The following is a 25,658-nucleotide window of genomic DNA, read 5'->3' as shown; positions in this document are numbered from 1 at the left end:
CTTTTTTTTGTGTGTCCCAGCAGCATACCAGAAATATTTTGGCCTAAAAGATGTTGTATATTACCACGTCGCTGACTAATGCTGCCCTGGACATATTTGTGTGTTGAAATTTTTCCAAGAGATTAAATTAACCTTGTAGATTTAAAAAAAACTGCTTAATGAAACAAGACTGAAGTCTTGACTGTCTTACCTGCTTCCTTTGGTTATAGCCCCCAGATTTCTTACCCAGTTGTTTGCAATCTATTTTAAGCAGCCAGTTGTTCTTGTCTGTGTTGTATTAGCTTGTGCTACTTCTCCCTGCTGAGCTTCATTTTCCTCTTGAGGTCACTTCTGCATTTTTCAAGATTATTTTGAATTCCGATTCTGTCCTCTTGCTTGCAGTCACTCCCAAATTAATGCCTTCTGTGAATTCGATAAACATACAGCCAGCAAAACGGAATAGAAAGTAAGTGAAAATATGTCACAGTGGGATTCAAACTCTCCTGATCCTCAGTCAGTAAATTGGCTCTTTTTTTGGCAATGTTCTTTATTACTGTTATATTTAAAGCCATGCATAGGGGCTTAACACTCCGTTGTGACGTTCCGAATAAAAACTGATGTAAAAATAAAACATGTCCAAGAGTCCAGGGGCTCGACTTCAAAAGCGAATGCTGAACTGTGGCTCAATGGCCCTTCCTTGTTGCTCTGCCAAGGGAGGGGAAAAAGACCAGCTATTTCTGCAGGTTGTGGTGTGCTAGCTGCACGATGGGGTCTCCCTTCGTAAGGGATTATCCTTACTGGGAATTTAGTTTGTAACTGTTGTATTAGGTCCGTCATAAATACAGTTAGCATGTTGAAGTGCTCGGTGTAGCCACAAAATCACGTGTGACAGTGCTTTAGCTGTGACTAGCCCAGGGGCCTGTACTGTGCCTCTGTATGGGAGAAGTGTGATCAACGTAATTGACAATAGATTAATTTCTGTGTGTTTTCGCTCTCTGTTCAAGCTCTCTGAACAGGGCTTATAGCAGCACGGCTTCCACAGGAGAATCAGCATATGCCTCCACATCACTTCAGTGTGCAACAGATGGTATATGAATCCTAAGGTGATTCATCCGGCTATTTTTTGTAGGGCTGGGGATAGCTTCTGCCATCAGCAGGCAGGGTGGTGTGTGTGGGGAGGCTGGGGAGAGGTGAGATGGTGTTAAGTATTAGGAGTGGCTCTTTTAAAGAGGGAATATTTAAAGCCTGTAACCCTCTGGACAAGGTGTCTGTTTATATAATCTAAACTTGTGAATTTCTGAAGAGAAGATTCACTGACTTTTCCTTTTAATTATAGATACAGTGGGAATTGTGGGCTTTGGCTTCTGCCAGGATTTTTAAAGCAAGTTTTCTTTTTTAAAGGAGAAATGGTGATGCCTCAGTAGTCATGGTGGAATTAAAACTGTAAGCAGTTGGTATTAACACTAACTTTATCTGGTGCCTGTTGACATACTGTGTAAAGAAAACCTTGGTCTGTTCGGAGAAGAAATGTGTTAGAACTGAAGTGCATTAAGGCACTCTATCCAAATGTTGGTTGAAGCAGATATTTAAATTTAAGCAAGCAAAGTGGCACCTTATTTTTTCCCCTCTCTTTGTGAAATGAGTGAAGGTAGGGTATTATTTCATGGATTTGATTACATCCCCTTGTACCTCTAAAGAATTAAATTTGACTGTTTGTGTAAGTGGCCATGTGTGGAAAAACCAGCTTGTTTGTGGTGCCGCAAACCCATTACTGGGATTTATAGTGTGTGCTGCAGTGGGAAGGTATTGGATTTGCTCATCTCTGTCCCTTGAGAATTGTTGCTGTTGCTGGGTCTGGAGTGAAACCCTCCTCCTCTCACAGCCCGTGGCTGTTTGTCCTGCACCAGCTTGTGCTGTTGTTCAATGCATCTCTGGGGCCCTGGGACAAACTTAAGTAAGGGATTCAGGAATCCTGCCCATCTGAGATGCGTTGCTTCCAAAAACCTACTCGCCGAAGGGAATGTTTGCTCTACCTTTGCGAAGGCAGCTTTTTAACTTTGTGGGAAACCTGATTTTGCCTATGGAGCAGAATATGTTAAAAATTCACACAGGAATTCAGATTTTGACTTGGGAAAATCTTTTTTCTCAAAGGCTGTCTACTGGATTCCTGTTAGTTTAGCACTTCTACAGAGTTAACTGAAGTTTGCAGATGGATTAAAATGCTGCTTAAGTACGATACTGGAGATTTTGTTAAAAGTTTTATACTAAGATTTAAAAACCCCCCAAAAACCAGAAAGCCCCCCCAAAACACCACCCCACCTCCCCACCCCCCAAAAAAGTCTTGGGTTAAATTCCCCTACTGTCTGGATGGTCGCCCTTGCAGAGAACTAACATCTCTGGAAGCTTATTTGAAGAACACAAAACAAGCTTTGGCTTGTGCGCATCTGCCTTTTGTCTGTACCTGCAATGTTTGGCTAACGTAAGTCATACAGCTCTTCTTCCCTGCCAGTGGGAGATGGCAAATGCCGGCTGCAAGGATGTCAGAAGAAACAACTGGAGGTGATATATTCTTGAGTAACTTCAGTTGTTTCCTAAATAATTTGCCTACAATTAAAAGTATTTAAACATATAGAAATGAGGCAGGCTGACATGTTCCAGTTCCTGCATATCTTGGTGGTCCCCTCCAGGTGAAGATGGCATGGAGCAGGAAAAAGATGTCTGTTGAGTGTAAGTTAGGCTTTGTCCCAGCTCAGCTGTATCCTTGGTCTTACGGGAGTAGAAAGTAACTGTTGTGACAATGATTGTTTTAAAATGAACCTCATATTACTTGTCTTTTAAGGAAAATGAGATTACAGGGTAGTCCGATACCTGGCTGGAATGTTACAATACACACAGTTTATGTTGATCTCGGTTATGAAATGAGGATCTTGACACAGTGTTTGATTTAGCCTGACTAAGCTGAGTCGCAGTTACAGAGGAGCTGCAGCATCACAAATGGCTGCATGAAAAAGGCTTCGCCTGTGTCTCTGTGACTATCCGGTGTGCCTGCACATGCTGCAGTGACACCTTCTGCTTGCAGTGCCGACTGACTTCCTAGTGCTGAACAGCCGAGCAAATACACCGGTCACGAGCTGCAGCCATCACTGGGGTGGATAATGGCATTTTTAACAGCATAGGAACCTGCTTATACAAAAAGGTGTAGAGAATATGTTGTCAAAGGAAGGGTGAAGTTAATGGAGTGATAAGGACTGCAGGCATTGTGGGCAGATGGTAAACAAGCCTCTCAACAATGATGCTTTTCAATCTTCTCTTATGCTACTGTGATACTACAGCAGGGACTGCCATTTGTGTGACAAATGTGGAGAGTGTGATATTGAGGAGATGCGCAACGAGATGTATTTGAAAGCGACACAGCTACCTTGTTTTATGAGCGAGAAGAGCTGTCTTGTTTATAATAATTTGTTGTAGGGGTTATCAGACCTATTATATTTGTTCATTTAGTTCAACTAAAATTTCTGAATGACTTAGTAGAATCTGGAACGGTCAAATTATTTCAATTTTTCTCTGGAATCACGAATGTTTAAGAGTAAAGCTGATGCTCAGGAATGATACAGGAGCCACCCTTTTTCAGAAAAAAATGTGTCTACTAGTGACTTTGCAATTGTAAAGTCAAGTAACTGCTCTTTTGATTGTAGGAGGTTTAATTGCACAGTATGGATCTATTGGACTCAAAGTAAAACTCCTCCTGAAACCATTTTTGAATCACTTGTTTAAAACTTGCACTGAAATTGTTCCTTGAATGTGTGTTTTGTTTTGTTTTTTTTCTTCTTCTAGTGGGGAAGACTTCCTTGATCACCAGGTTCATGTATGACAGCTTTGACAACACCTACCAGGTAAATTAATCCATATTACTGTCTTCTGTAAGGCCCCTCTGTTGCTGTGTCTCCTATTGCAGGAAGAATCTGTTTGATTGCAGTGGATAAGAGTTGGTACACTGACCAAATTCTTAACTGTAAAAATCTTTAAGCTTTGTATTTTAATAGCTTTTCAGAATGGCATTTCAGCGTTGGATTCTGCTTGAGTAGCTTATCTGCTACTTGCAGCAGGGTAAGTTGTGGTTCGAAAGGATAGACTTCTTGGGTATACCCAAGTAATAGCAGTTGTTAACTCTACCAGTTTTTTTTTTTTTCACCATTTGCCACCAGATCATCACAGATCTAATGCCTCTGTGGGGAAAATGTAACAGGCACCTGGCTCTCTTAAAAAAGAAGCAAGCTGAGCAGCGAGAGATTCTGCAGTGGGGTGAACACGGACTTGTGGAGCAGAAAGCAGTGGACTGTAGGACTGGGTGTGTTTTAGGACACTATTTTATGCTGTCTGCTGGAACAGAGACTTCAAAACTGGTTGTTGTACACGTCCCCATCCTGTGACTGCTTATTTATGCTTATTTATTTATTATTTGAACAAGATTGGGGTTGGCAATGTTGGGGCTGAAGCAGTGGTTGTCTTTTATTCCAGTCGGTCCTGTAGCCCCCTCACTACTTCATGTTTGGTGACAAATCAGTTCAAGTTGATGCAAGCTAACTTTTCTAAATTCTGGGGGAGCAATCATTGTTGCCCACTCCCAGAATTTAGGATGAGCTTCAAAAGGTGGCAAGCCATAAAAGTACTTTAGTTTCACAAAGCGTATCTTCAAGCAGAATGTTTCATGACTTGGTTACAGTTGGTGATGTTCTGAATACACTAAGCTGAGAAGAATCTGTTCCCTGATGAATGTGAAGGGTTTTTTAGGGGGGTGGGAGGAGGAGGTAATGGGAAAAAAATAAGAAAAACGCTGTGACTTTCTTGTTACTTAGTGTCTATCCAAGTATCTCCTTTGAATCTCTTTACCTCTTAATGATTTCCTTCCTCCCTCTTCAGTAATTCCTCATTGCTGCTGCTAGGCAAGTTGGGTAGAATGAGATGTAAGTTCTCACTTAACTATGGGAGAAGCAAAGCTTCTATGGTGTAGGAGGGCTAGAGTACACATCATTGCTCCCAAGGGAGCAAACATCCTTTCAAATTCTACCCGCTGTAATTACATGGACATGTGAATGCAGTTCTTTTATTTAATCTGTTTTTTTCCCACAGTATTTTTCTTTCAGGTCTGCTCCTTTTCTCTATGGAGCTTGCGTCCTAGTTCTTTCTTGAGTTTTGACCCTCTGTGCTTTATGATAATATAGTTGTCTCCGTGGGAAGCTGGTCTGACATAATATACTAAATGATTGCAAAATGAATGAGTGGGACTTAAAACAGCAAGAAATTTTGAGGGTTTACAAGATAGCTTCAATTTAGCTATCACTGATGCATGCGTATTTTGGGTGTTAAAGTACTTGGTATGGTGTAATTCATCCAAAGACCTCTATTTTACTGAAGGCATGACTGAGGTAGGGCGATATGTCCTATTTTGCTATAGCTGGAAGAAAGAACGAGTCATAAAAGCTCCAGTAATTTGACCAAAATCATGCCACATGTTAGTGTCAAACCAGAATATAAATTTCTCGATGCCCAGGATTATATAGAGACCTCTTAAAGCCAAATACTTGAATGATAATGCATATCAAACCGTGTATGTGCTTAACACTAGCTGTAGGTTAGCTGATGGATGATTTGCTTGTTCTGGACATTTCTGATAAATTTTGAATGCATGTTTTCTGAAAGCTGCCACGACCTACCATTTGAACAAGGTTCTTTGTGTTCAGTTGGTAAAAATAGAAAGCTGGCATTTAATAAAATCTGTGCTGTGCACTAGTTTTCTTTTGCTTGCTGCTAGATAAGAGGAATTCAGCCATTGCCCCTGTAGCTTATTAATAAACTGTTTTCATGAAAGCGACATTTGTGAATCAGACAAGAACTCGCTGTACTGTGTCAAGGAAACCCAAACACCTGAAATAAAACTGTGCCATTGGTGGTGTATATTTTACCAGGAGTGGTTCCTCTCCATGGACATGCTGGGAAAGATCTTCCTTGTTCTGTGGCACCTTATCTGATGTATGATGAAAGACCAACGTTGGCAAACATGATGATTCTGTATGTGTTATGCAAGAGAAGAATTACAGGCCACGTTTCCCTTTAGCATCAGCCTCTTGGAGGAGGAGAGAGGGAGGACAGTGGTGAGTTGAAACGTTGGCCTGTGACTTGAAAGATTCAGGTTCTTGCTTTGCCTCAGGCTTCCTTGCATAGTCTTGGGTAATCTGTGTCAGCGAGTATAGTCTATAAAATGGGGTAACAACAGTTTCTTATTAGACAGTAGTGTTGTAAGGACAGATGGATTAAAAAGCATTCTCAGACATGGCCCCATCTATAGTGTGGCCCTCCCGAGCTTTTTTTGTTCTGCTTGTCTTCTTTAAACTTGCAATTGGGACTTCCAGTAACCTCGCATCATTTTCAGAGCATGCTTAGTTCCTGCTTGTGAAATGCTGTGCACCACATGGAACAAGCGCGTTAAACCTGCCTCCACTTTAATTACGGTAATTAGCTTAGTTTCATGTCCATGTATTTTTCCCATTGGTAAGCAGACTTTTCCTCTACTCATACATTGCACAGCTCTTCTTTACAACTGATCTCTAAAGATCCCCCAAGCTTTTTTGCTCCTTCTGTCAGAATTGTGACAAAATGCCTCTTTGTAGGTTACCTATTTTAATAAAAGCCTGGGATCTAGAGTCCCTGAATCAGCTCCTTGACATCTGCTGCTTCTCTGTATCATCGTGATATGGTCAGAACAGTACAGGTGGACAAATACGTTTGGCTGTAAGTTATTCCATGTAATTCTTAAAGCTTGTGGGGGCTTAAGTTAAGAGCCATTTCACAGCTTGAAAGTAACAGACCTGCCGTATGTTCTTCTCAACATGATTAGCATGAATATTTTCATCGCCCAGATCTAAAAGAAGTTTTGTGCTTGGCCTTTCTGTTGCATTTCCCATGAGCGTTCAAGTGCAGGAATCTCACTGACCCAATGCATTTCTGTGTGGCACTTGCACCAGGCATGCAGAGACTTCTTACGGCAGCGAGTGAGCTTCAGAGCTCTTGCTGCCATGCAGCTGTGTGGGAGGGATGGCATGAAGTACAGGCTGAGGCAGGTTTTGGGCTTTGCAGTTGATGTTCCAACTCCTACTGAGAGCAGAGAAAATCTGAGCCTCCAGCAGTTTGTCAGCCAGAATGGGATCCTGACTTGTATGTATGGTGCAAGATCTTAGGGGTTTTGTAGCTTTTCCACTGTAAAGTGAATTCAGATAGACACGAGGGAAAATAGAAGCATCTTTGAGGCAATCTTCCAAGGAATACCCTTTACCAAAACAATAGAAAACACAAGCAGGAGGGAAGTGTGTTGTTGCATTAGTCTCTTGAGGCTTCTCATCTCCGCCTTACAGTTTCAATATCATCTCTCTGTAATGTCACAGTTCTTGATGACAGGTGAAAATCACTGGGTAGCCGTCTTGGGATCCACCAGTATTTATTTTTCATGTATGCATCTCTGGAACTCCAAAACTGCCATCCTGATCCAGCCAGGAAGTTTTGTTTTCTGATGTGTTATATTTAGTTGCAAATGGAAATTCAGTTTGGACTGTTCAGTTCTGCTTATTTAATTCATTTGCAGCTGTTTTTTTTCTGTATTGCTTGCAAGCAGACTGGCTGGCTCCATTCTTTATTCCTACCACGTAAAATATCTGGCAGAATACAAGGAATTAATTATGGGGATATATAATGAGGGCATAATAGCAGTCTAACAATATGGAGCATATACAGTAAAATAGACTTTCCATTAGAAATTACTGCTTCAGTGTGGGAGAGCAGGAAGAAGTTGTATCAAACCTCTTTGCCCTAGCTGAGAGACTTACCTCTTATCTGTTGGTTTTTTTTTTCTTCTCTTTTTCTTTTTAAACTGATTTGTTTGGAACGTCTTCCAGGCTCCGTTGATGTTGCTGAGCAGTGCAGCTGCTTGAGATGCTCAGTCTCCTGCTGAAGCCAGGGCAGCCTTTACAGCCCCAACAGGTCAACTTGGGTGTGTCCCTGCTGCAAACGAACTCCTAGAGCTTGGATTCACCCTCACTGCAGCCTTGAAAAATGGGATGAAGATCTTGTATTTAAGAAGCAGCTCTTGATAGCGCTTAGTAGCGCTTTGCTCTTTCTCTTAAACAGATACAAGGATGTTCTATGTGAAGCTCCCACTAGTGTCTAGAAACTTGGATGCAGTTATGCTGCAGTGAGCTTCAGTATTAACTGAGCTTTAGTAATCGCTGGGGCCCGTGTGTGCGCGCGCTCTTGCGTTGTAGCAGATGTGAAGATGTCCACCTTAGCCTTAATGAAAAAGGCTTAACTTCAAGATCCATTAAGATATTTGGCAGTCAGGAAGAATACAGTGTGCCCAGATATCCTGGTGCAGCTGATGGACGCTAACTGAGGTCATATGCATAAAAATCCTTGCTGGTACCCGTATGACTGTATGGATTAAACTGTCAATATGCATAAACTGAAGTTAAGGTTAACAACTTTTTGTGCTTTAAGATACTGTTCTGGTTATGGATATTAAGGAAACTGCTTATTGAATCTTACTTATAGAGCTATATCTTGAAAGTAAGAAAACCAGCATATTTTTCTTGCAGATGTGCTACAGGTACTGAATTCTGATGTGGCAGTAATGCTTGCTCCTCTGAAAATCACTACAGTTGTTCTGATGTTTTATTTAAAAGATGTCGGTTTTTTCATTTTTTTACAGGCAACAATTGGCATTGACTTCTTATCGAAAACCATGTATTTGGAGGATCGAACAGTGAGTAAGATTTTTGTTGCACTTCTCCATGTACAGTAGGAATGAGGATCAGCATCTGTTGTAATTGTGCAGCCCACAGTTCTGAGATCACTTGGAAGTACAGACTGAGCCTTCATCTACCAGCTGCTTCCAGACTGACAAGTGCTGTGGAGACGGCTCCCTTCTCTCTTTGGGGAAATGGGAAATCACCGTTTGGCTAATCTGTGGAGGGCTCATGAGTGCCATTTTACAAGCGGCAGAAGGTACTCTAGTGTCAGCCTCTTTGAAGAAAGGGATGATACAGATAGTTTGAGGGGTGCATAATGGTGGGAATTTGGAGAAGGGGACCGCGCTTAACCCCTTCAGTTTTTGAAGTCACAAGACAGAAAGATAAAATATAAATTGCCAAATGTTGCCAGTTAATGGCTAGCTTGATATTCTTAATATTACTTGTTTAAAAAGAAGGTTGCGTTCAATAGTAATCCACAAATGATAGCTGTTTCTTAGCTTGATGCAGTTCTAGTTCCTGAAATGAAATCTCCTCTGTGGAAGCAAGCCTGTGGTTTAAAATGAGCTCAGATTCTTAATTAAGAAATTCAGCCATTGAGCCGTTTGCAAAAGCAAATTGTGCAATGCTGCATAAGCTTATGGTGTTGTATAAACCCACAATAAATGTGATTGCATTGAAAGTGCTTGAGTGATGAGATGTTCTTTCCATAGCAAAACTGGCCCTTGCACATCTTGCCATACATGTTGCTTTTAGTATATCTTGCTTTTTCTTTCAGAACCTTGATGGTAAGAGACATTCAGCCTCATCTGTGTGCATATTACTTTGCAGTGTGGCTAAGGCTTAAATGCAGAGTAATAACTAGCATTTTATCCTCCTTGAAAAATTGACATTAGTAGCTTTTCTGGTGCTTTGACAGCAGCTGAAGGCTCTTCCTTTAGAAGTATGGTGTGTGGTCTGATTCTTCCACCAGTAATCATCCTCCAGGCTGCTGGAGGTTACATGTGTGAGTCCTGAGGAAGGATAGCAGCAGAGCATGAAAATCTCGTGTAGGCAGAACTGCAGGTGAACATTTGCCATAATTTTCTTGTTGGTCCTCTCAGTTTGAAAGCTGAGCAGTTCTATTTCTCCCCTTTTGGAAGGGAAGCGTTTTTTAAAAAGCAAAGACAGCAGAAAGCCGAGATAAGTGCAATATACCAGTTTGGCTACTACTAGCGCTTGGGAGAGATTGCTGTAAAGGAGACAGTATGCTGCCGCTCCCAGTCCCCAGTCATCTCCTGCATGAGTTTATAATTTTTATCTAGCTTTTTTCAAAAAGTAAAATTTATTTACTCTTTTATTTTTAGTGGCAGTTTGGCTTTTTTAATTTTCTCCCACCCACAGATCAGGTTGCAGCTGTGGGATACTGCGGGTCAGGAACGTTTCCGTAGCCTCATTCCCAGTTACATCCGTGACTCTGCTGCTGCTGTAGTAGTTTACGATATCACAAGTAGGTATATTGCACTGGGTTTGACCTTTTTCTTATTTTTCTTGCTTGTTTGACTGATTTTGTTAGGTACGGTTGCAATTATGGGACACAGCAGGTCAAGAACGGTTCAGGAGCTTGATTCCTAGCTACATTCGTGACTCCACTGTTGCAGTTGTTGTTTATGATATCACAAGTGAGTGGGGGGAATTCTGCATTTCTAATACTCTGCCCCTTTCATCCTCTAGCCTAGCTTTGCATGTCCTATCACAGTCATCTGCTTGTTCTTCATTCTGGCATGAAAAAAAAAGTTTTCTTTTATTGTAGTCAAGTTTTAAGCTAGCCACCTGATCGCTGCTGTTGTAATGTATAAACTGTCTTACAAATGACATCATGTTGTAACCCTTTCCTGTTGCATTCTCCTGAAACCTTGAGTCCTGGCTGGTCTTGTTGCACTTTACCCTCTTTCATCTGCTTTTTCATCATAATATCACATATGACTTTTGGTCTCAAACACCTGAATCATGTTCATAGATATCTGAATTCTTAAATTAGAGACTTTGCACTGATAGCTGTAGCTTGCTTCACTCCATTTGCCCTCCCCCTCAAAAAAAATCTGGGCATGGGCTGGGGGGGAAATGCATTAACATCACATTTTCATTTGAATCAGTCACTTTCATATTTTGCAATATCTAAAACTTACCACTAAGCCCTTATCCTTTAACAACTGCTCTTTCATTTCTTACTAAGGTATGTACATTTTTGTGAACTAAAATATTAGTGCTTTTTCAACCCTTCTCCTTCTGTCCCTCCCCTCAGTCCAGAGACCCCTAACTTAGTAGCTTTCTGTATTTAGAAAGAACAGAAATTTTGTTCTAGGAGAACTAAACCTTCAGACATTTTCAGTTCTAAACTGGAATTGACTGAGAGCAATGGTCTAATTCTATACAAATGCAAAAGCGCTCGTCCTTTGATTTATAAATACAGAAGATTACAGCAGGAATAAGGGCTTTACCTATAAAAGCTTTAATTGTTAAAAATAGCACTTTCATTTGAGCTAAAATTACAGGTTAGCTGTGAACTTCTAAATTTTTTTACTGACCTAGCAAATTCAATATTACCAAGTAGTAAAGAGAAGAATTAAGACACTGGCAAGTGATCAAGTCTTGATTGTCTAGCATACAATATATTACTATGCAGTAGAAGCCATTAAAAAAAATCAATACGTGTCAAGAACTGCCGCAGAGCCCCCCCTTTTTTAAGTACTGAAAACTACTTTGGCAACTCTGATGCTCTTTGTATAGCTAACTGGCAAATGCTGAGCTCCATGGCAGCTTCCATACAACTCGTTTTTCCTTATGGGATGCAACTTTTCAGACAACGTACTGTCTCATTAGATCAGGATAGCTTCCTAAAATTCTTATCTTGCAGCTTTTAAGGATGTATCATTAAGAAAAAGTGTCTGTGGATAAGTTAAATTTGTATTTCTGGCTCTACGCAAATGATTTGGAAACTATTTTGAACTCGCTGTTCAATGATACAGGAGTTGCTAGTATGTTGTATAACCCTGATATTTCCTAGAGAAAATCCTGAACCTAGCAAGTAAAAAGTGATTAAGCTGTACAAAATGCATAGCTGGTATTAAGTACTTTTGAGAAGCAATGAAACTGTAGGAACCTCTTGCTGTAGATGTGCAAGTCATGAGCAGTGTAGAATGCACTATCACGTTAATCCCCATTCTCTATATAAAATGTTTTATGTTGAACTGAAAAAAGGGAACTAGTCTAAAACACAGTGATTAGACGCTGTCAAAACCAAATTATACATCAACTCACTTCAATCCCTGGCTTTGAATTCACCTGTAATGAAGTATAGTCCATTTTAATACCAAAGTTTTCATATACTTCAGTGTGGGAGACTTAGGGTTTCAGTTGCTGATTCTTCATCACCCTATTATGCCAATTCCAGAGAATATGAAGCTTTTATTTGAGACTTACAGATGTATTTATCAGTGATCTGTGAAGGATACCTGCAGTGATAATCCTCTCCACTGTTCTCTGTTAGATGTAAACTCGTTCCAGCAAACAACAAAATGGATTGATGATGTCAGAACGGAAAGGGGCAGTGATGTCATCATTATGCTGGTGGGAAATAAAACAGATCTAGCAGATAAGAGGTATGGAGGAATAAATCATCTTTCAAATGCTTTTCTTAATCTGCTGCTGTTTTCTCCTAGACAGCTATTTTAAAATAAGAACACTTGTTTATTTTTTTTTCCCCCAAAATGCTTAAGCTTGTTTTAACTATGCTGGAGATGGCTGTGACTAGAGAAATCTCAATTTTAAAACTTCTTTCATTTGGTTAAGCACAATTTTCCAGCACGGTGCTGTGAATGAATTGAGAAACTGTCACCAGTTTGTTCAGATGTCAGGAGAGAATGGAGTGTTAACTACAACCTGCATCAGCGAATGAATAAGCTAAAGTTGTTACAAATATTCATGCTTGATAGATTTGCTCAGATAAAAATGATAGGTGCAAGTAGTCCTCCCTTTTAAAACTCTTCAGGGGTTTTTATAAGTTGGCAAACTTAAATATTTTTATTAGAAGTTGTGCATCTTCAGCTTTTGCTGCATTGTGTACTCTGCTTATTCTGGGTTTATGGTATTCTTAACACAAATGAGTAAAAAGTCACAGAGGTAAAACAAAAGCATGAGAGGGAAGTATTCTGGATTTGATTGAAATCCCTGTTTCCTCAGAATAGCTTCACTTGTGACCCTTACTTCAGATTTCTAACATCCTATTAAGAATAGTTCATGCACACATATGCCCTTCATATACCTCATGATTTTTGTTTGGCAGTTCTTGAACCAAAGTTTTCCCCAGTTTTTGCTGTAGCAGACCGCTTAATGGGTGGGACACCTTGCCAGGGGAAAACAAGACAAAATTAATTTGATATGAAGTGGTTATGCTTGGTCCTTTGTTAAAATAGTTTGGTAGACTGCAAGTTGACAAGTGTTACTGGATATTGAAATCTATTGATTGCTGATTATTCAGACATAAAAGCATAGCTTCCTGGACAGGGATTTGGGCGAGTCTAGTTGGCCAAGTTAGCTGTTCCCCTGGAAAGCTGAGTTCTACTTTGGGAACCAGGTGTGCCATAAAGTCCATCTGATAGGACGAAATGGTGATACTTGTCCACAACCGTGCTCAGTATGCGCAGGCGTCTGTATGCAGGGAAAAAAATATTAAATGCTTGCAGAACTGTAATGAAGCAGTCACCTTCTTGGGTTGAAGATGAAAATCTTAATTTTCAAGGTGTTTGTCTGTTTTTTTCCTAATTCTGTGTTATCTTCCTCAGACAAGTGTCCATTGAGGAAGGAGAAAGAAAAGCCAAAGAGCTGAATGTAATGTTCATTGAAACTAGTGCAAAAGCAGGATACAATGTAAAACAGGTGAGTAATGTGTTGGCTGCAACCAGCCCTGACGCTACTTCTGTTAGCGCACCGTTGCGGAAATAGGACTTCCCTAGATGTTGGGAAGCCTTTGCAAAGGGTGTCAGAGGGACATTTGTAGTCCATACACAGCAAGCAACATCTCAGAGGTGATTTGTTGGTTGAGGATCAGAAGGATCCCTGACCTTGCAGCAAATGAATTGGAACTTCTTTCCCCTTAGAAAAGAGGAATTATTGAAGGAGCTTTGTGGATACAGAATCCTACCTTCCTGGATTCTTGATGATCCAGATTTGGTATTTAAATTGAAGGGATTAAAGCATGATCCAAAAAGTTGGGAAAACACAGGTCTGAGGGCTGGTTCTGATATCGATTCAGTGAAAGAATGTGGGCAAACCAGATAAGGAGGAATGTGATAGCTTAAAATGCTTCCACTGTACAGTGAGACAATGCAAACTGGTGTTCCCACTCTGTTGAAAGGCACTGGAAGTGTGAGCAAATGTTTTTGGACAGCTGAAGCTATTTATTTCTGGTAGATGATGAGTTGCTTTTGAATCAGGGAAAGCAGTGAAATGTCTTGAGCTGATGCAACTGCAATGAAATTAGATTTTATGTTGTGAGATGAGCTGCGGCTCTTTAAATTCTGACCTGCTCATTGAAGTTTTAGCACTTGTGTTAATGAAGATAAATCACTTGGCAAACGGTGAACTGGTAAAAGTAGTAAACCCTGTGGAACTGATCTGGTGTTTACATGAAAGAAATTTCATTTGAGCTTATTAGTTATGCATCCAAATATGCTTACTAGCAGTTCATCAATAGAGGGCTAGAGCTGTAAATCCCTACTGACTCGGTGCATAATGGGATACTGCTTTTTCATTGATCTAGCAATTTCTCATGCGGAGTCGTGACTGCTAAAGCATTTGGCAGCTGGTGTTATGGTAGGAGGAAAAGCAGTAGATGCAAGATGTAGAAGATATTCATTCTTGGGGGTCTCCACAGAGCGTATTTAATCACGTGTATTTTATATATATAGTTACACAAATAGTTTGTGTGCAGAATTGTATCAGGAGTTGCTAAAACAGAGTTATAAATTACTTTGTACATTATAGACAGGACTAAAGGGTCTGTTATTAAAATGTCCCTTGACTTTGTATATTAGTAGCAAAATTGTTCCCTATATAATGGAATAATTAGACGTGTTAACTTAGCCCTGCGTTGCAGTGCATTAGCAAGCATAAAAGTGTTCGGTTGCAGGGTCCACCAATTATCCTGCCACAACACAGAGGCTGGCTTGTAATTAAGGCTTGGATTTTGTGCTGGAATCCTTAATATTTACTTAGACTAGGGGTGTGCGCACTTGAGAGCAGTTGTCTCGCTGAGAGGAATGATGATGATGATGATGATGAAGCTCTATACTCCCTCTTTCCTTGAGGGAGTTGCTGTGCAGCTGACACGTTTCCAGAAGTCCATGTCCAAGCCTGTAAGGTAGCTTGTAGCTTTTGGGGCCAGTTGGAGCCCTGATGATTTGAGAGGTAAGTAGGAGAATCTTGTATGGTGTTCCTGTAGTCCATTTTGGCACAAGATACTGTCGTTTAATAAAACATGTGCGTTGTAAAGCTACCACAGCCTTCATCATGAAGGATGGTAGCTCCTTTTAATACATTATGAAGGAACAAATTTTGCCTTTTTGTATTTTATGCTGAAGCCATTCAGGGATTGTACTAATGAGATTGTCAGAGCATAAAGCCATTTCTGTAGCTGTAGCCTCACTTGCACACTCTCTAGAGAAAAGTCTTGTATAACGGAGGTCTAGACAAATTACGCCTCTGATTTCAATTGCCAGGTTACATGCTGTAAGACTACTTCTGTGAGAAAATAGGTTTAGTAGTTCAGCTCCAGCAAAAAAAAGTGGTGGTGGGAACATAGGGGCTAGTTCCCTTTGTATTAAATGGAAGATTTGGTGTTCTGAGACATAATTCTTGTTCTTCACTAACATCAATAAACAGTCGTATCTAATAAACTTGGGGCTGTTACGTATCACTGCATCATGATCCGAGTGGGTACTTCATCTAGTGTGAAGTCTTCTCAGAACTGGACAAGAGGACAGATTTTAAGTGACTTCATTCTCTGTGTAAAATATCAAAACAAAAGACACCAGTGGTTATTCAAAAAGAACTGAAAATGGATTTTTCTTCTGAGTTTTGATCCTTGTGTTGCAGGCATGGACTGGGGTTTTCAGGAATTTCAAAGCTATTCTATACTGCAGAATATTTAAAACTCTCATTTTTTATTAGTTTAATAAGTAGTTGTTGAAACCAATTCTGAAAGCATAAGACTTTTATACCACTAGTTATCTAGTTCTCTATTTTCTTTCCAGCTTCTCTATTGAATGGTATGAATTTATTTTACTAACTTGTCAATAAATTCTTCCCCAATGAAATGAGAAAGCATATTGGGTACAACTGCAGAATGGATACCCTTCCCATAACCTGTATAAAGTCTTTCTTTAATAAGCTGAATGCAAATTTGGCCTTCCCCTAACTGATAACTTCTATCTGTAATACATTCTGATTCTGCAGAACAATTACTGTCCAAGTTAATTTTCATACAGGATTTTTAATTCAAGTGTCAAATTATTTTAGATACAAAGTCTACATATAATGAAACACATTTATGTAAAAATTAAGGTCACCTAGTGCCGGATATTAAATATTAATGTAAAGGTGAATCTTAGACTAGTGATGAGTCATTGGTTTGTCCATAGGGTATAAGTTCAGATTTAGCAATTACCATGCAGCTTTGATGCTGCGTACGACTGAAATTTGTAGATTAGAGAATATGAACTGGTTTGTTTTGTTTGGTTTTTTCTTTTTCTTCCACGCAAAACTGTCACCTCCCAGTATTAAAACTTCTCAGGTTGTCAGTGCTTCACTTGGCAACCTTGAGCAGTTCAGAAAAGCTGACAAAACGCTGCTGTTTCCTCTGTCCTCTCTTCCCAGCACAAAATTTGTCTCCTGGATCTAAACCCTCTGCCCTGGGTTAAAGGTAGGAATAGCACAAGGTAATACAGAAGGAGACTTGGGATGAAGTTGAACCCTCAGTCCTCCATTGTTGGCTTCTTTGCATTTCCATCCCTTTCACATTAAGGTTTTGGTTCCTGTGCGGTGTCGGATGTAGACATCTTGATGTTACCAATTCCAGAGTGAGCTCTCTTTTCACTGATGCCTCCTGTATGGCCCACCATAGCTTCCTTGCTTTCTTTCCATCCTGTTTTTCAGGTCAGAGATGTGAATTCCAGCGTCACTTGTGTGCAGGCAAGTCCTGGAGACATGACTGCCTTCGCTGCCCTAGGTCTGACTGCCAGGCAGAGTTAGCCGGAGCAGAGGCAGCTCGGGAGATGCCGTGGGGCACTAGCCAGTACGCTAACCTCATTCCAGTCTTGGTCAGACGTTGAAGAATAATGTCATCTCACAGGTGGTGAATCTTAGTGCTACTTGTATTTGCCCAGGCACTGGGGTTCTCCAAGGGGTGCTGTCCACAAGGTTTCAGAATCAGTGTTTGCCCCATTAAGGATACGGAAGAAGCTTAATTTCTTGTCCTGCTCGGGACAAGACTTTTTCACCTCCTCAGCTGTGTCACGTGTTTGCTAGCTGTCAGTGGGAAGCCAGGGTACTTTTGACCTTGTGTGCTACTTTTAGCTTCTTGTTCATCCTTTTCTGCTGGAAGGCAGCACTGATAAGGGGAAAGGGCGCTGTGCTCGCTGTAGCTATCCTACAAATCCAGAGTGCCTGGCTTTATAGTGTGACTCCAGAAGGTGAGTTGCACCATACCTCAAACAGCGTGTATTTCAATGCCAGGATCTTCTACCAACAAAGAAATAGAGGGGAACATAGTGCTGACAGGCTTTTTTTGCCATTCCCCTGTGGCATGAAAAGGGGCAGCTCAGAAGACAGCACCTCAGGTAACACCGTACTTGCGGACTGAGGTGGAAGTGAGTAACCTGTGGCTTGGTTTAGAGGCTCAGACGTGGATCTCCATGTAGTCTCTGCAGAGAATTAAGAGGATTTGCAGCTTATGTACGTGCTGGCTGAAACCTGGACATGGCAGGCTTTCATTTTATAACTTCTCTGGCATTTCTTTTCCCCGAGGACTGATCTGATGAGCTGCTGGGGCAAGCCTCATCTCTTCTAGTTGCACACTATCAAACTAGATTGTAACGTACAGCTGCTGTGTGCTGTTGGATCTGTTAAGGTAGAGCTGTCTCCCGTCACCAGGGTCCTATACACTTGCTGTTCCTTCTGGCTTTGGGGAGGCGGTGTTGAAGGAGAAATGAGTGGATGATTATTACGGAGTAAAAATGGTGATAGTATTGTTCTGGGGTTAAATTGATGGAAAAAATTGGCTTTTGGATCCTGCAAGTTTCAGCACAGGCTGATTGCCAGGGGAGCCTTCAGACTGAGGAGAGAAGTAGATAACTTGCTTGAGTTAATGCAGAGAATCGTAGTCTCTGATTCATTTTATTTGTCAGCCCTGAATAAGCTTTAAAAGACTTAGAGAGTCATGCTCTATCTCGGCAGTCTGTATTTCAGAGAATCTTATTGTTAGTCTGTGGATTTCATGCCCAGAATATGTCAGGGTTCATTTTGCTGTCTTGTAGAAAGAGAGGGGAGGGAGAGCCCTGAAGACCTCCTTACAGCGGTACCTGGCACACTTCACATTTGCTCTCAAAGAGCCACAGGCTGAATATGGTATTTGGCAGAAAAACTTTCTCACGGCAGTAGCTAAAGGACCATGGCCCCTTGAGTAACCCTGTTTTCAGGGAGCTGGCTGCATCTAGCAGCTTGGCTCTTTCTCCTGTCTTTTGATTTTTGTCTATCTGATGGGCAAGAATTATTCTTTGAGTTGCACTGCTCTCCTCAGAGAATGAGAATTAGGGAAACATTTTTGTTTGCTTTGCGTTGGGGAACAGGTTTCTTGCCTGGCTTTTCCATCTGGACAGTGATCCTCCTGTCCTTTCCATATTGCTGCAGGAGTGTTACAGTGAAAACTGTTTTATGCCTACAGTCGTTTGTGACACTGATCTGTTGGGGATTTATTGGCTGGAGTAGTAGGAGAAGCACAGTTTGGCAAATGAGTTGAAACTAATGGGGAGAGATGAGGGGTTTTTTTGGAGTTTAATCAGGAAGGAGATTGCAAGGTTGAATGCTGAAAGAGACTTTGTGTGTGACTCAGTCTTTCAGATGGCCGCATTTAACTCCTGCCTTGGAAAAAGTCCTGAATGCTCACCAATGCACATGTTTTTATATGCACATATATATGCACAAATATATATGTATATGTGTGTGTATATATATACTAATTATATATGCATATATATGTGTGCAACTGCCTGCGACCTTTTTCAGTGAGATAAGACTGCTGGTTTGGGTCCTGAAGGCACTGCAAAGCAGTAATGTGCCCGCATAGAAGGCTGCTTTCTAACCACCAAGTTTCCCTAATTGGATTTGTTCACATATGCTGTGGCTGATAAGCAGAAGGTTAATAAGAAAGTAAGTTGATTTTCTTAGTTGCCAAATTCCTTTTTTAGTCAAATAATTTAGGGGAGAAATACTGCTAAAGGCATAATTTTATTCCTGGTCTTAATGTAAAGAAAGGATTACTGTATTTTAAACACTTAGCCTTTCTGTCAGCAGCTTGGTTTAAATGCAGTAATTCCAGTCGGTTCCCATCAGCTGAGTTTTTTTTTTGAGACTCCCCACCCCCTCCCCTCTGCATCGCTCACTTTCTACATATGGTACAAGGGGGAAATAAATAGCAATGCTACAGTTTAAAACTTTTTTTTTGTAATGCTGTTTTCACCTAGGGTCTCAAAGCCCGTGACATCAGCAAAGACCTGTATGAAATGATGCATTTCCTTCTTTCTATCAGAGCAAAGATGTCAAGCGAGCATCTTAATTTAGGCACGATCTGGTAGGATTGTGCCAACCTCTGTTGCATATCTGTCCTTAAAACTGATGGGAGGGATCTTTTTTCCCATCAAACCTTCCGCATCAAGAACTGGGTCAAAATTACTCTACTAATCTTCTGCAGAATATGAGCAAAAAAAGCAATGTAGTGGAAGGGTAGGTAAGCTAATTTGCTCCATTCTTTACCTCTAATACATCACTTGCATATCAGCAGGAACATGTGTGTTAGAGGGGCAAGAGGTTTAGGAGATCTTCCCCTGCAGAGCTAATAGGGATAGATGTGGCTATGAAGTCACGTGCCAGAGAGGAGCAGAGTTTACCATATCATCTATTTATGCATTGACATACCAGTACACTTCTGAAAGCATCACTGTAGATGGTATTTGAATATTTTGCAGTGCAATCTGGTGGCTGTCCAGTAAGCATTTTTTCTTTTTTGCCCAGAAATCACAAAGCTGTTTTCCTTCATAAAATTGAAGTTGAGATCTGTTAATCAAGCTGTGAAAGCTCATTGAATATTGAACGTTTTGAGAGTAGAAGAAATTTTAGGGACAAAGCCCAGTAAAGAAGGAGAGTCCGAACCTTCTGTACCCAAATGTGATCAAGTTAGGAAGTTTATTGAAGACTGTTACAGGCAAAGAAAGCATCGAGACTGCAAAGTGCTTGTGCATTCAAATATAGTACTGAAACTTTTAAGGCTTCCAGAGGAAGATGAGATGGAATATCAATTACTTCCCTGATCATCTCCAAGATGCAAAAAAACTTATAATGAATAGTCTAGTTCTATACTGAGTGAATGAAAAGCCTTTTGAAAAGTAATAAAGCTAAGAAGGTTGGCAATGCTGTCCTCTTACCTCATTGGAGTGGCAAGGAAAAATAATGCTGACCATGAGGATGTGATGGGAGATAGCTCTGAAAGTCTGCAGCTTCTTTCTTCTCCCCCATTTCATTCTTATAAGCCAAAGGGTTCATGTCTGACTAGTTTTAAAATGCTTGGAAAATGATAGTCACATTGCTTTTTCAAGTAGAATTAAGAGTGAAGAGTGGTGGTGAGATGAGCAAGCAGATACAGTAACAAGAAATGGTGAGCTCAATTGATAGGACAATTTTTTGTACAAGGATTACAATTTGATCAATGTCTAGCTTCTCCCTGTGTCAAAATTATCTTGATTCTGACCAGGAAGTCTCTCTTGCCTTTATACTTTTGGGTGGTCGTGCGTTCCTGCTGTCTGTTCAGCGTCGCTGGCTAGCACAGTTCAGCATCTGGAATTTTGACATGGTCTTTGTTTCTTCGTTGTTGGTATATGAGAATTTGGCTGAACTTTTCAGTGAGGCTGGGAGGCTCAGGATAATGGCAGAGGTTAATAGAAACTTAGATGGGGATACTAAGCTTTTCTGCTTTGAAATTTTTGGCTAGAATCAGTGAGATACATCAAGAACTGACTTTCCAGACCCATGTCCTTGTCTCAGTCCAGATTTCAGTGTATGCCCACAAAGTAATACTGCTGTTGGTGAAAAAGGGGTGAGGATGCTGGAGATGGTTTCTAGAGTGGTTGTGAGGGAATTGCAAAGAAAAGCAGCTTTGCTGCCTTCCGCCTGTCAGTTTTGTCTTCTCACGTAGTAGTCTCTTCAGTCAGTAACAAATAGTGGTGACAGCAAAGGTCAGACACCAACAAGCATAGTGTGTTTGTACTCCTGCCCTGCAAGGGTCACAACCACACCTGACAAACCGGGGGGCTTGTTCATGATTAGCTCGGGCAGTACTTGTCAAGACGATAAAGTTGTCTTAATGTCTTCCCAGTATCATTTGGACACTTGGGGCCAAATTTGCAAAAGCACTTGGGCACTGATCTGCAAAGCTGTTCGGGTACCGACGTTCGTAATATAAACAGACTGACAGTGGCTTGGCCCAGTTTTCTGTGGAAAGTGGGTCACTGGGAATAAGTGGTTTAGCTTTGTGTCATTTGAGGAGAGGACTGCGATAATGTGCAATAATGTCAATTTAACACATTAAGGCTGATGTCAGACTTGCACCAGGCGTTTTGGGATTCCCGAGCTGCTGTCGGACAATGCAGTGGGGTGATTTTAACACACTGATGGACAGAGGTGTTGAGTGCTTGGAAACATCTAGTGTCCTGGGTGCTTGATGATGTGCAGGCAAGAAATACATAGTAGTAAGAATGTCTGTAATGGTGTAAAAACATTAATGCAATGTACGTCAGATGCTTTTGTACCTGGGTGTGTACTGAGCACATCAGCATGGGACCGAAACTCTGCTAGGGCTGTTCTCCAACGGTAAGAAACAATTAGGTAATCATTTGATAATGCCGATGAAGAGCAAAGGCTATTCATCTGTCCATCAGATTTGTCCTGTCCTCCCCTCCTGCGCGCGCACTCGCCGAGGCACACAAAAAAAGAGAACGCTACTGTTGAAACTTGTGTGGTTCCTACCAATTGAACATGGCAGCTTCGCAGAGAAATCACACTCAGCTGAAGGACAGTCCTTAACTGTGCTGTTCCTGTGCATGAGAAGACTATTGTGGGCTCAGGAAATCCAAGTGAATTCTCATTCATTAACAGTGGGCAAATCTATAGGCTCCTTGCCCAGAGGGTTGGGGAAATGCCATGTGGTGGGAACCACAAGTCTGAGCCTTGGGGGCAAAGGTAGAAAATGTGGGAGAGGGAACTGGTCCCATTCAGTCTTACCTCTCAGCCTCCTTCAAGTTGAATAAAACTATGAAGAGAGTTTGGAGCTAAGACCTTGCTGGGAAACTGGAGACAGTGTCCAAGTTGAGAGGTAGGACAACTGCTTTGGGATTGCAAGTGCACTTGACACATGTTCCTGTTCTGTGTGTCATACCGTGTGTGTGGGCTGGACGTATGATAACCATGGAGTGGACACCAAAAGTTGAGGGTGCTCAGAAAAGGATTGGGCAAATGCCTGAAAGGAAGATCCTTTGTCTGGATTCATAGGGAGCCACAGATACGTGGGACCTGGAAGAAGATGCTTAGGGGATGTCATTACGTGCATGCCCTATTCTGAAGCTCTTCTGTGCATGCCAGCTTGGCCAATATTGGTGACAGACTTGTTGTGTTTGACTTTATCAGTGTGTCCATGCTCCTGTGTAACAGGAGGTGTGAAGGTCGAGTTCCCACCTGACGTGGGGAAGTTGTTGGGGCAGATGTGAGGTGGAAATGCTGGATTCCAAACAGAGCATATTTGCAGAGAAGGTGGTAGAAGGTTTGCTGCTTGTAGCCAGTAACATTTACCTTCAATAACAACAAAAATGTGGTTTGCCATTTCCTAAGAATAAAGGTTATATTTGGTGTCAGGCTTTTTGGTGTAAGCAGTGTAAATAGTACCGAAGAATGTATTGAATCATTGTTTGAACTGTATCAACTGGGGTGTGCACTCTTTAAAGTACAATTGTTTTGATCTGTTCCCTGTGTGTTTTTTGCAGCTTTTCCGACGCGTGGCAGCTGCCTTGCCTGGAATGGAAAGCACACAAGACAAAAGTAGAGAAGACAGTATCCTTTATGCGTCTGTGCTGCAATTCAGTGGTGGCAAAGCGCTGCCAGGCATTACCGTGGACGAGGAAAATGCAGGCCCTGAAAAACAAGGATGAAGAAAGAGGGAGCAATCTCTCTCCTGCATCCCTCAGTCAGCTTATGGACATCCCAAAAAGAGGCCTGAGAGGGGGAAATAGGGGCAAGTAACCTTCGAGCTTGAAGAACTGAGGAAGAAGGCTTGGTGGGGTAGAAGGCTGGGACTAGGGGTGTTAAGGGTGGAGGCCTCTGCTGTAAAGCAGAAGGGATGCTTAGGGCTATGAGGTAGTATAAAAGTGAGAACAACTGAATGAAAGCTGAAGGGAGGACAACGGGAGGGTGCAGAAGGGTGCAAACAGATCCAGAAAGATTCTTTGCTTGGTGTTTGAGCAGGTTGGATGTGGGGAGGGAGGGGAAGACTGTGAAGTGGGAGAAAACAGCTGCAGAGGCCTGAAAAAAACTCTGCGGCTCTTGTAGATCTGACTTGCAGAATCCTAGAATAAGCTAGGTTGGAAGGGACCTCTGTAGGTCCTTTCTCCAACCCTCCTGCTCAAAGCAGGGCTAACTCCAAAATCAGGCCGGTTTCTCAGGATCATGTTCAGCGAAAGTTCTGAAATCTCCAAGGATGGAGATCCCATAACCTCCCAGGGCAGCCTGGTGCAGTGCTTGACCCCAGACAGCTCTGGGCAGGCATCTCTGTGGTGTGAGGGAGGAAAAGACTCAACTGAAGGGATCAGCCTTGGGAAAGGGAGAGGAGGTGGCATGAGGGATGGAAAAGGCATAACAAGCAGTATGGCTAAATCTGAATTTCTTACCTGGCCAGCTGGGTGTGTTTGGGGAGGGCAGTTAAGCCCATGTGGGTGGTTTGTGACAAAACTGTAGGAGCAGTTGTGGTTGTTCAGCAGAGCTCTGAAGGTGAAAGAAATTCTGTGGTAACTGAGCCACTTCCTACAGTCTCTGCTCCGCCTGAATACCCATTTCTGCTCACTTGGGTTAGAGAGGAAGGGTAACGCAGAAGGTGGAGAGAGGGCTGCCTGCCTCTGCACGCAGCTCCTCCTGCAGCAAGAGTGCTGGACGGGAGCTGAACGGACAAAGAGTGGGGGAAGTCATGGTGGGTACTTCCAGGTGGGAGCAAAGAGGGTTGCATTGCATCTTGATTGAAAAAGTTGATGAGATGCTAGAAGTGGGTGAGCTTTTTTGAGAAGAGGAACTTTTTCAGGGTTGTCAGTTTTATTTGCAGCAGGGATCACGTAGCTGGCAGCGGGTAAATGGAGGAGAAATGGTGCTTTGGAAGAAGGATATGGCAGGAACTGTGGGAGGGGACAAGCCTGGTGCTGAAACTACATCTCCTGTAGAGTGTCTTACTGCATAGGGGAAAGGAGGATTTGGGAAGCTGCGGATTGCAACAGCCAAGGTACAAGCTTTGTGTGATACGGACTTGATTGATCAAAAATACTTCGTTGTGCAGGTCACCAAAAGGTTAATGAGCAACAATCTTTATAATGAGGATGGTGGTAGAATGCACAGGCGCTGGCGGATGGGCCTGCAGTTTCCCTATCAGAGAGTTTAATCACCAGTCTCTAAATGGGAATGCAATATGGGCACTTTGAATTTGACTTCCTGCAGACTGCAGATAGCAGAAACGGAATATGATTGTTTCCCAGACAGCTGTGCTAGGATTAATGGGGGAATTTTCCATAGGCTTTTTTGCAGAACATTGAGGGTTCAGGATCCTGAACTGCTGGTGCTCGGTGGTGAAGCTGGCAAGGCTCATTTCAAGCATCTCTGACTCTTAAATGTGTATGGAGGTTTAGATCAGCAAAACAAATGGACCAAATATTTGAGATGAATTGTTGGCCTTTTGTTTCCCTTTTTGAGTTTATTTTCTCCCAACCTCTGTGAAAAGCAACTTCAGCTCCCTAAAGAAATAAGTTGGAAGTACCAGCTGTGTGACCTATTTGCCTGTGTTAACTGATAAGAAAAACGCTTGAGATTTGTGCTGAACTGTTGTGAGTCGGATTTGGGGATTAATGTTCAAAGCTCCGCCTGCGAAAGGCTACGTAAGCGTTGTAACTGTAGGGCATCAGTTGGGAATTCGAGTGCCACAAAGGGAGGAGTTTATCACAAGCTGGTTCAGGGCAGCAAGGTCTCCAGCGACCTTATGTTCTTGTTGGATATTAGCTGTCCTTGTGAGGGGCGAGTTCGGGGAGACGGCAGGGGTTTTGTGGGCTGGCGGTGGGGTGAGCAGAGCAGTTTAACTGGAGGAAGGATTGATGGGAAAGTTCAGGATGGCGTGTACAGAGCATCGCATCTGCGGGGGGTGTGAGTACTCGGGGGTTAGTGATGCGCACAGCGTGCGAAGGAATGGCCTCGCTAGAATATGCTGCTGGGGGATTCTCTCAGCAGAGCACACGCTGCCATCTGTATTCACACCCCTTATTCAAACCCAGGCAGACT

The 25,658-nt window shown here is 41.9% G+C and overlaps 1 protein-coding gene across 5 annotated transcripts in view; it reads left to right on the top strand.

Moving 5' to 3' along the window:
- Positions 1–25,658, top strand: part of RAB6A (RAB6A, member RAS oncogene family) — a 66,543-nt gene that overhangs the window by 37,225 nt on the left and 3,660 nt on the right. The window contains exons 2-8 of one of the 5 annotated variants that reach the window (XM_075140405.1): positions 3,814–3,872; positions 8,735–8,788; positions 10,158–10,274; positions 10,330–10,435; positions 12,304–12,415; positions 13,598–13,691; positions 23,117–23,183. In XM_075140405.1, the coding sequence (XP_074996506.1) occupies positions 3,814–3,872; positions 8,735–8,788; positions 10,158–10,274; positions 10,330–10,435; positions 12,304–12,415; positions 13,598–13,691; positions 23,117–23,183 (609 nt within the window). Of the gene's footprint in view, positions 1–3,813; positions 3,873–5,945; positions 6,132–8,734; positions 8,789–10,157; positions 10,275–10,329; positions 10,436–12,303; positions 12,416–13,597; positions 13,692–23,116; positions 23,184–25,658 lie in introns of all 5 variants that reach the window. The other 4 variants (XM_075140404.1, XM_075140403.1, XM_075140402.1 and 1 more) reach the window with 4 other exon arrangements.

This window comes from Calonectris borealis, chromosome 1 (genome assembly GCF_964195595.1).
Source record: "Calonectris borealis chromosome 1, bCalBor7.hap1.2, whole genome shotgun sequence".
In the NCBI taxonomy this organism is placed as follows: domain Eukaryota; kingdom Metazoa; phylum Chordata; class Aves; order Procellariiformes; family Procellariidae; genus Calonectris; species Calonectris borealis.
The sequence above is the reverse complement of the archived record's forward strand: the minus strand, read 5'-3'. Positions and strand labels throughout refer to the sequence as shown.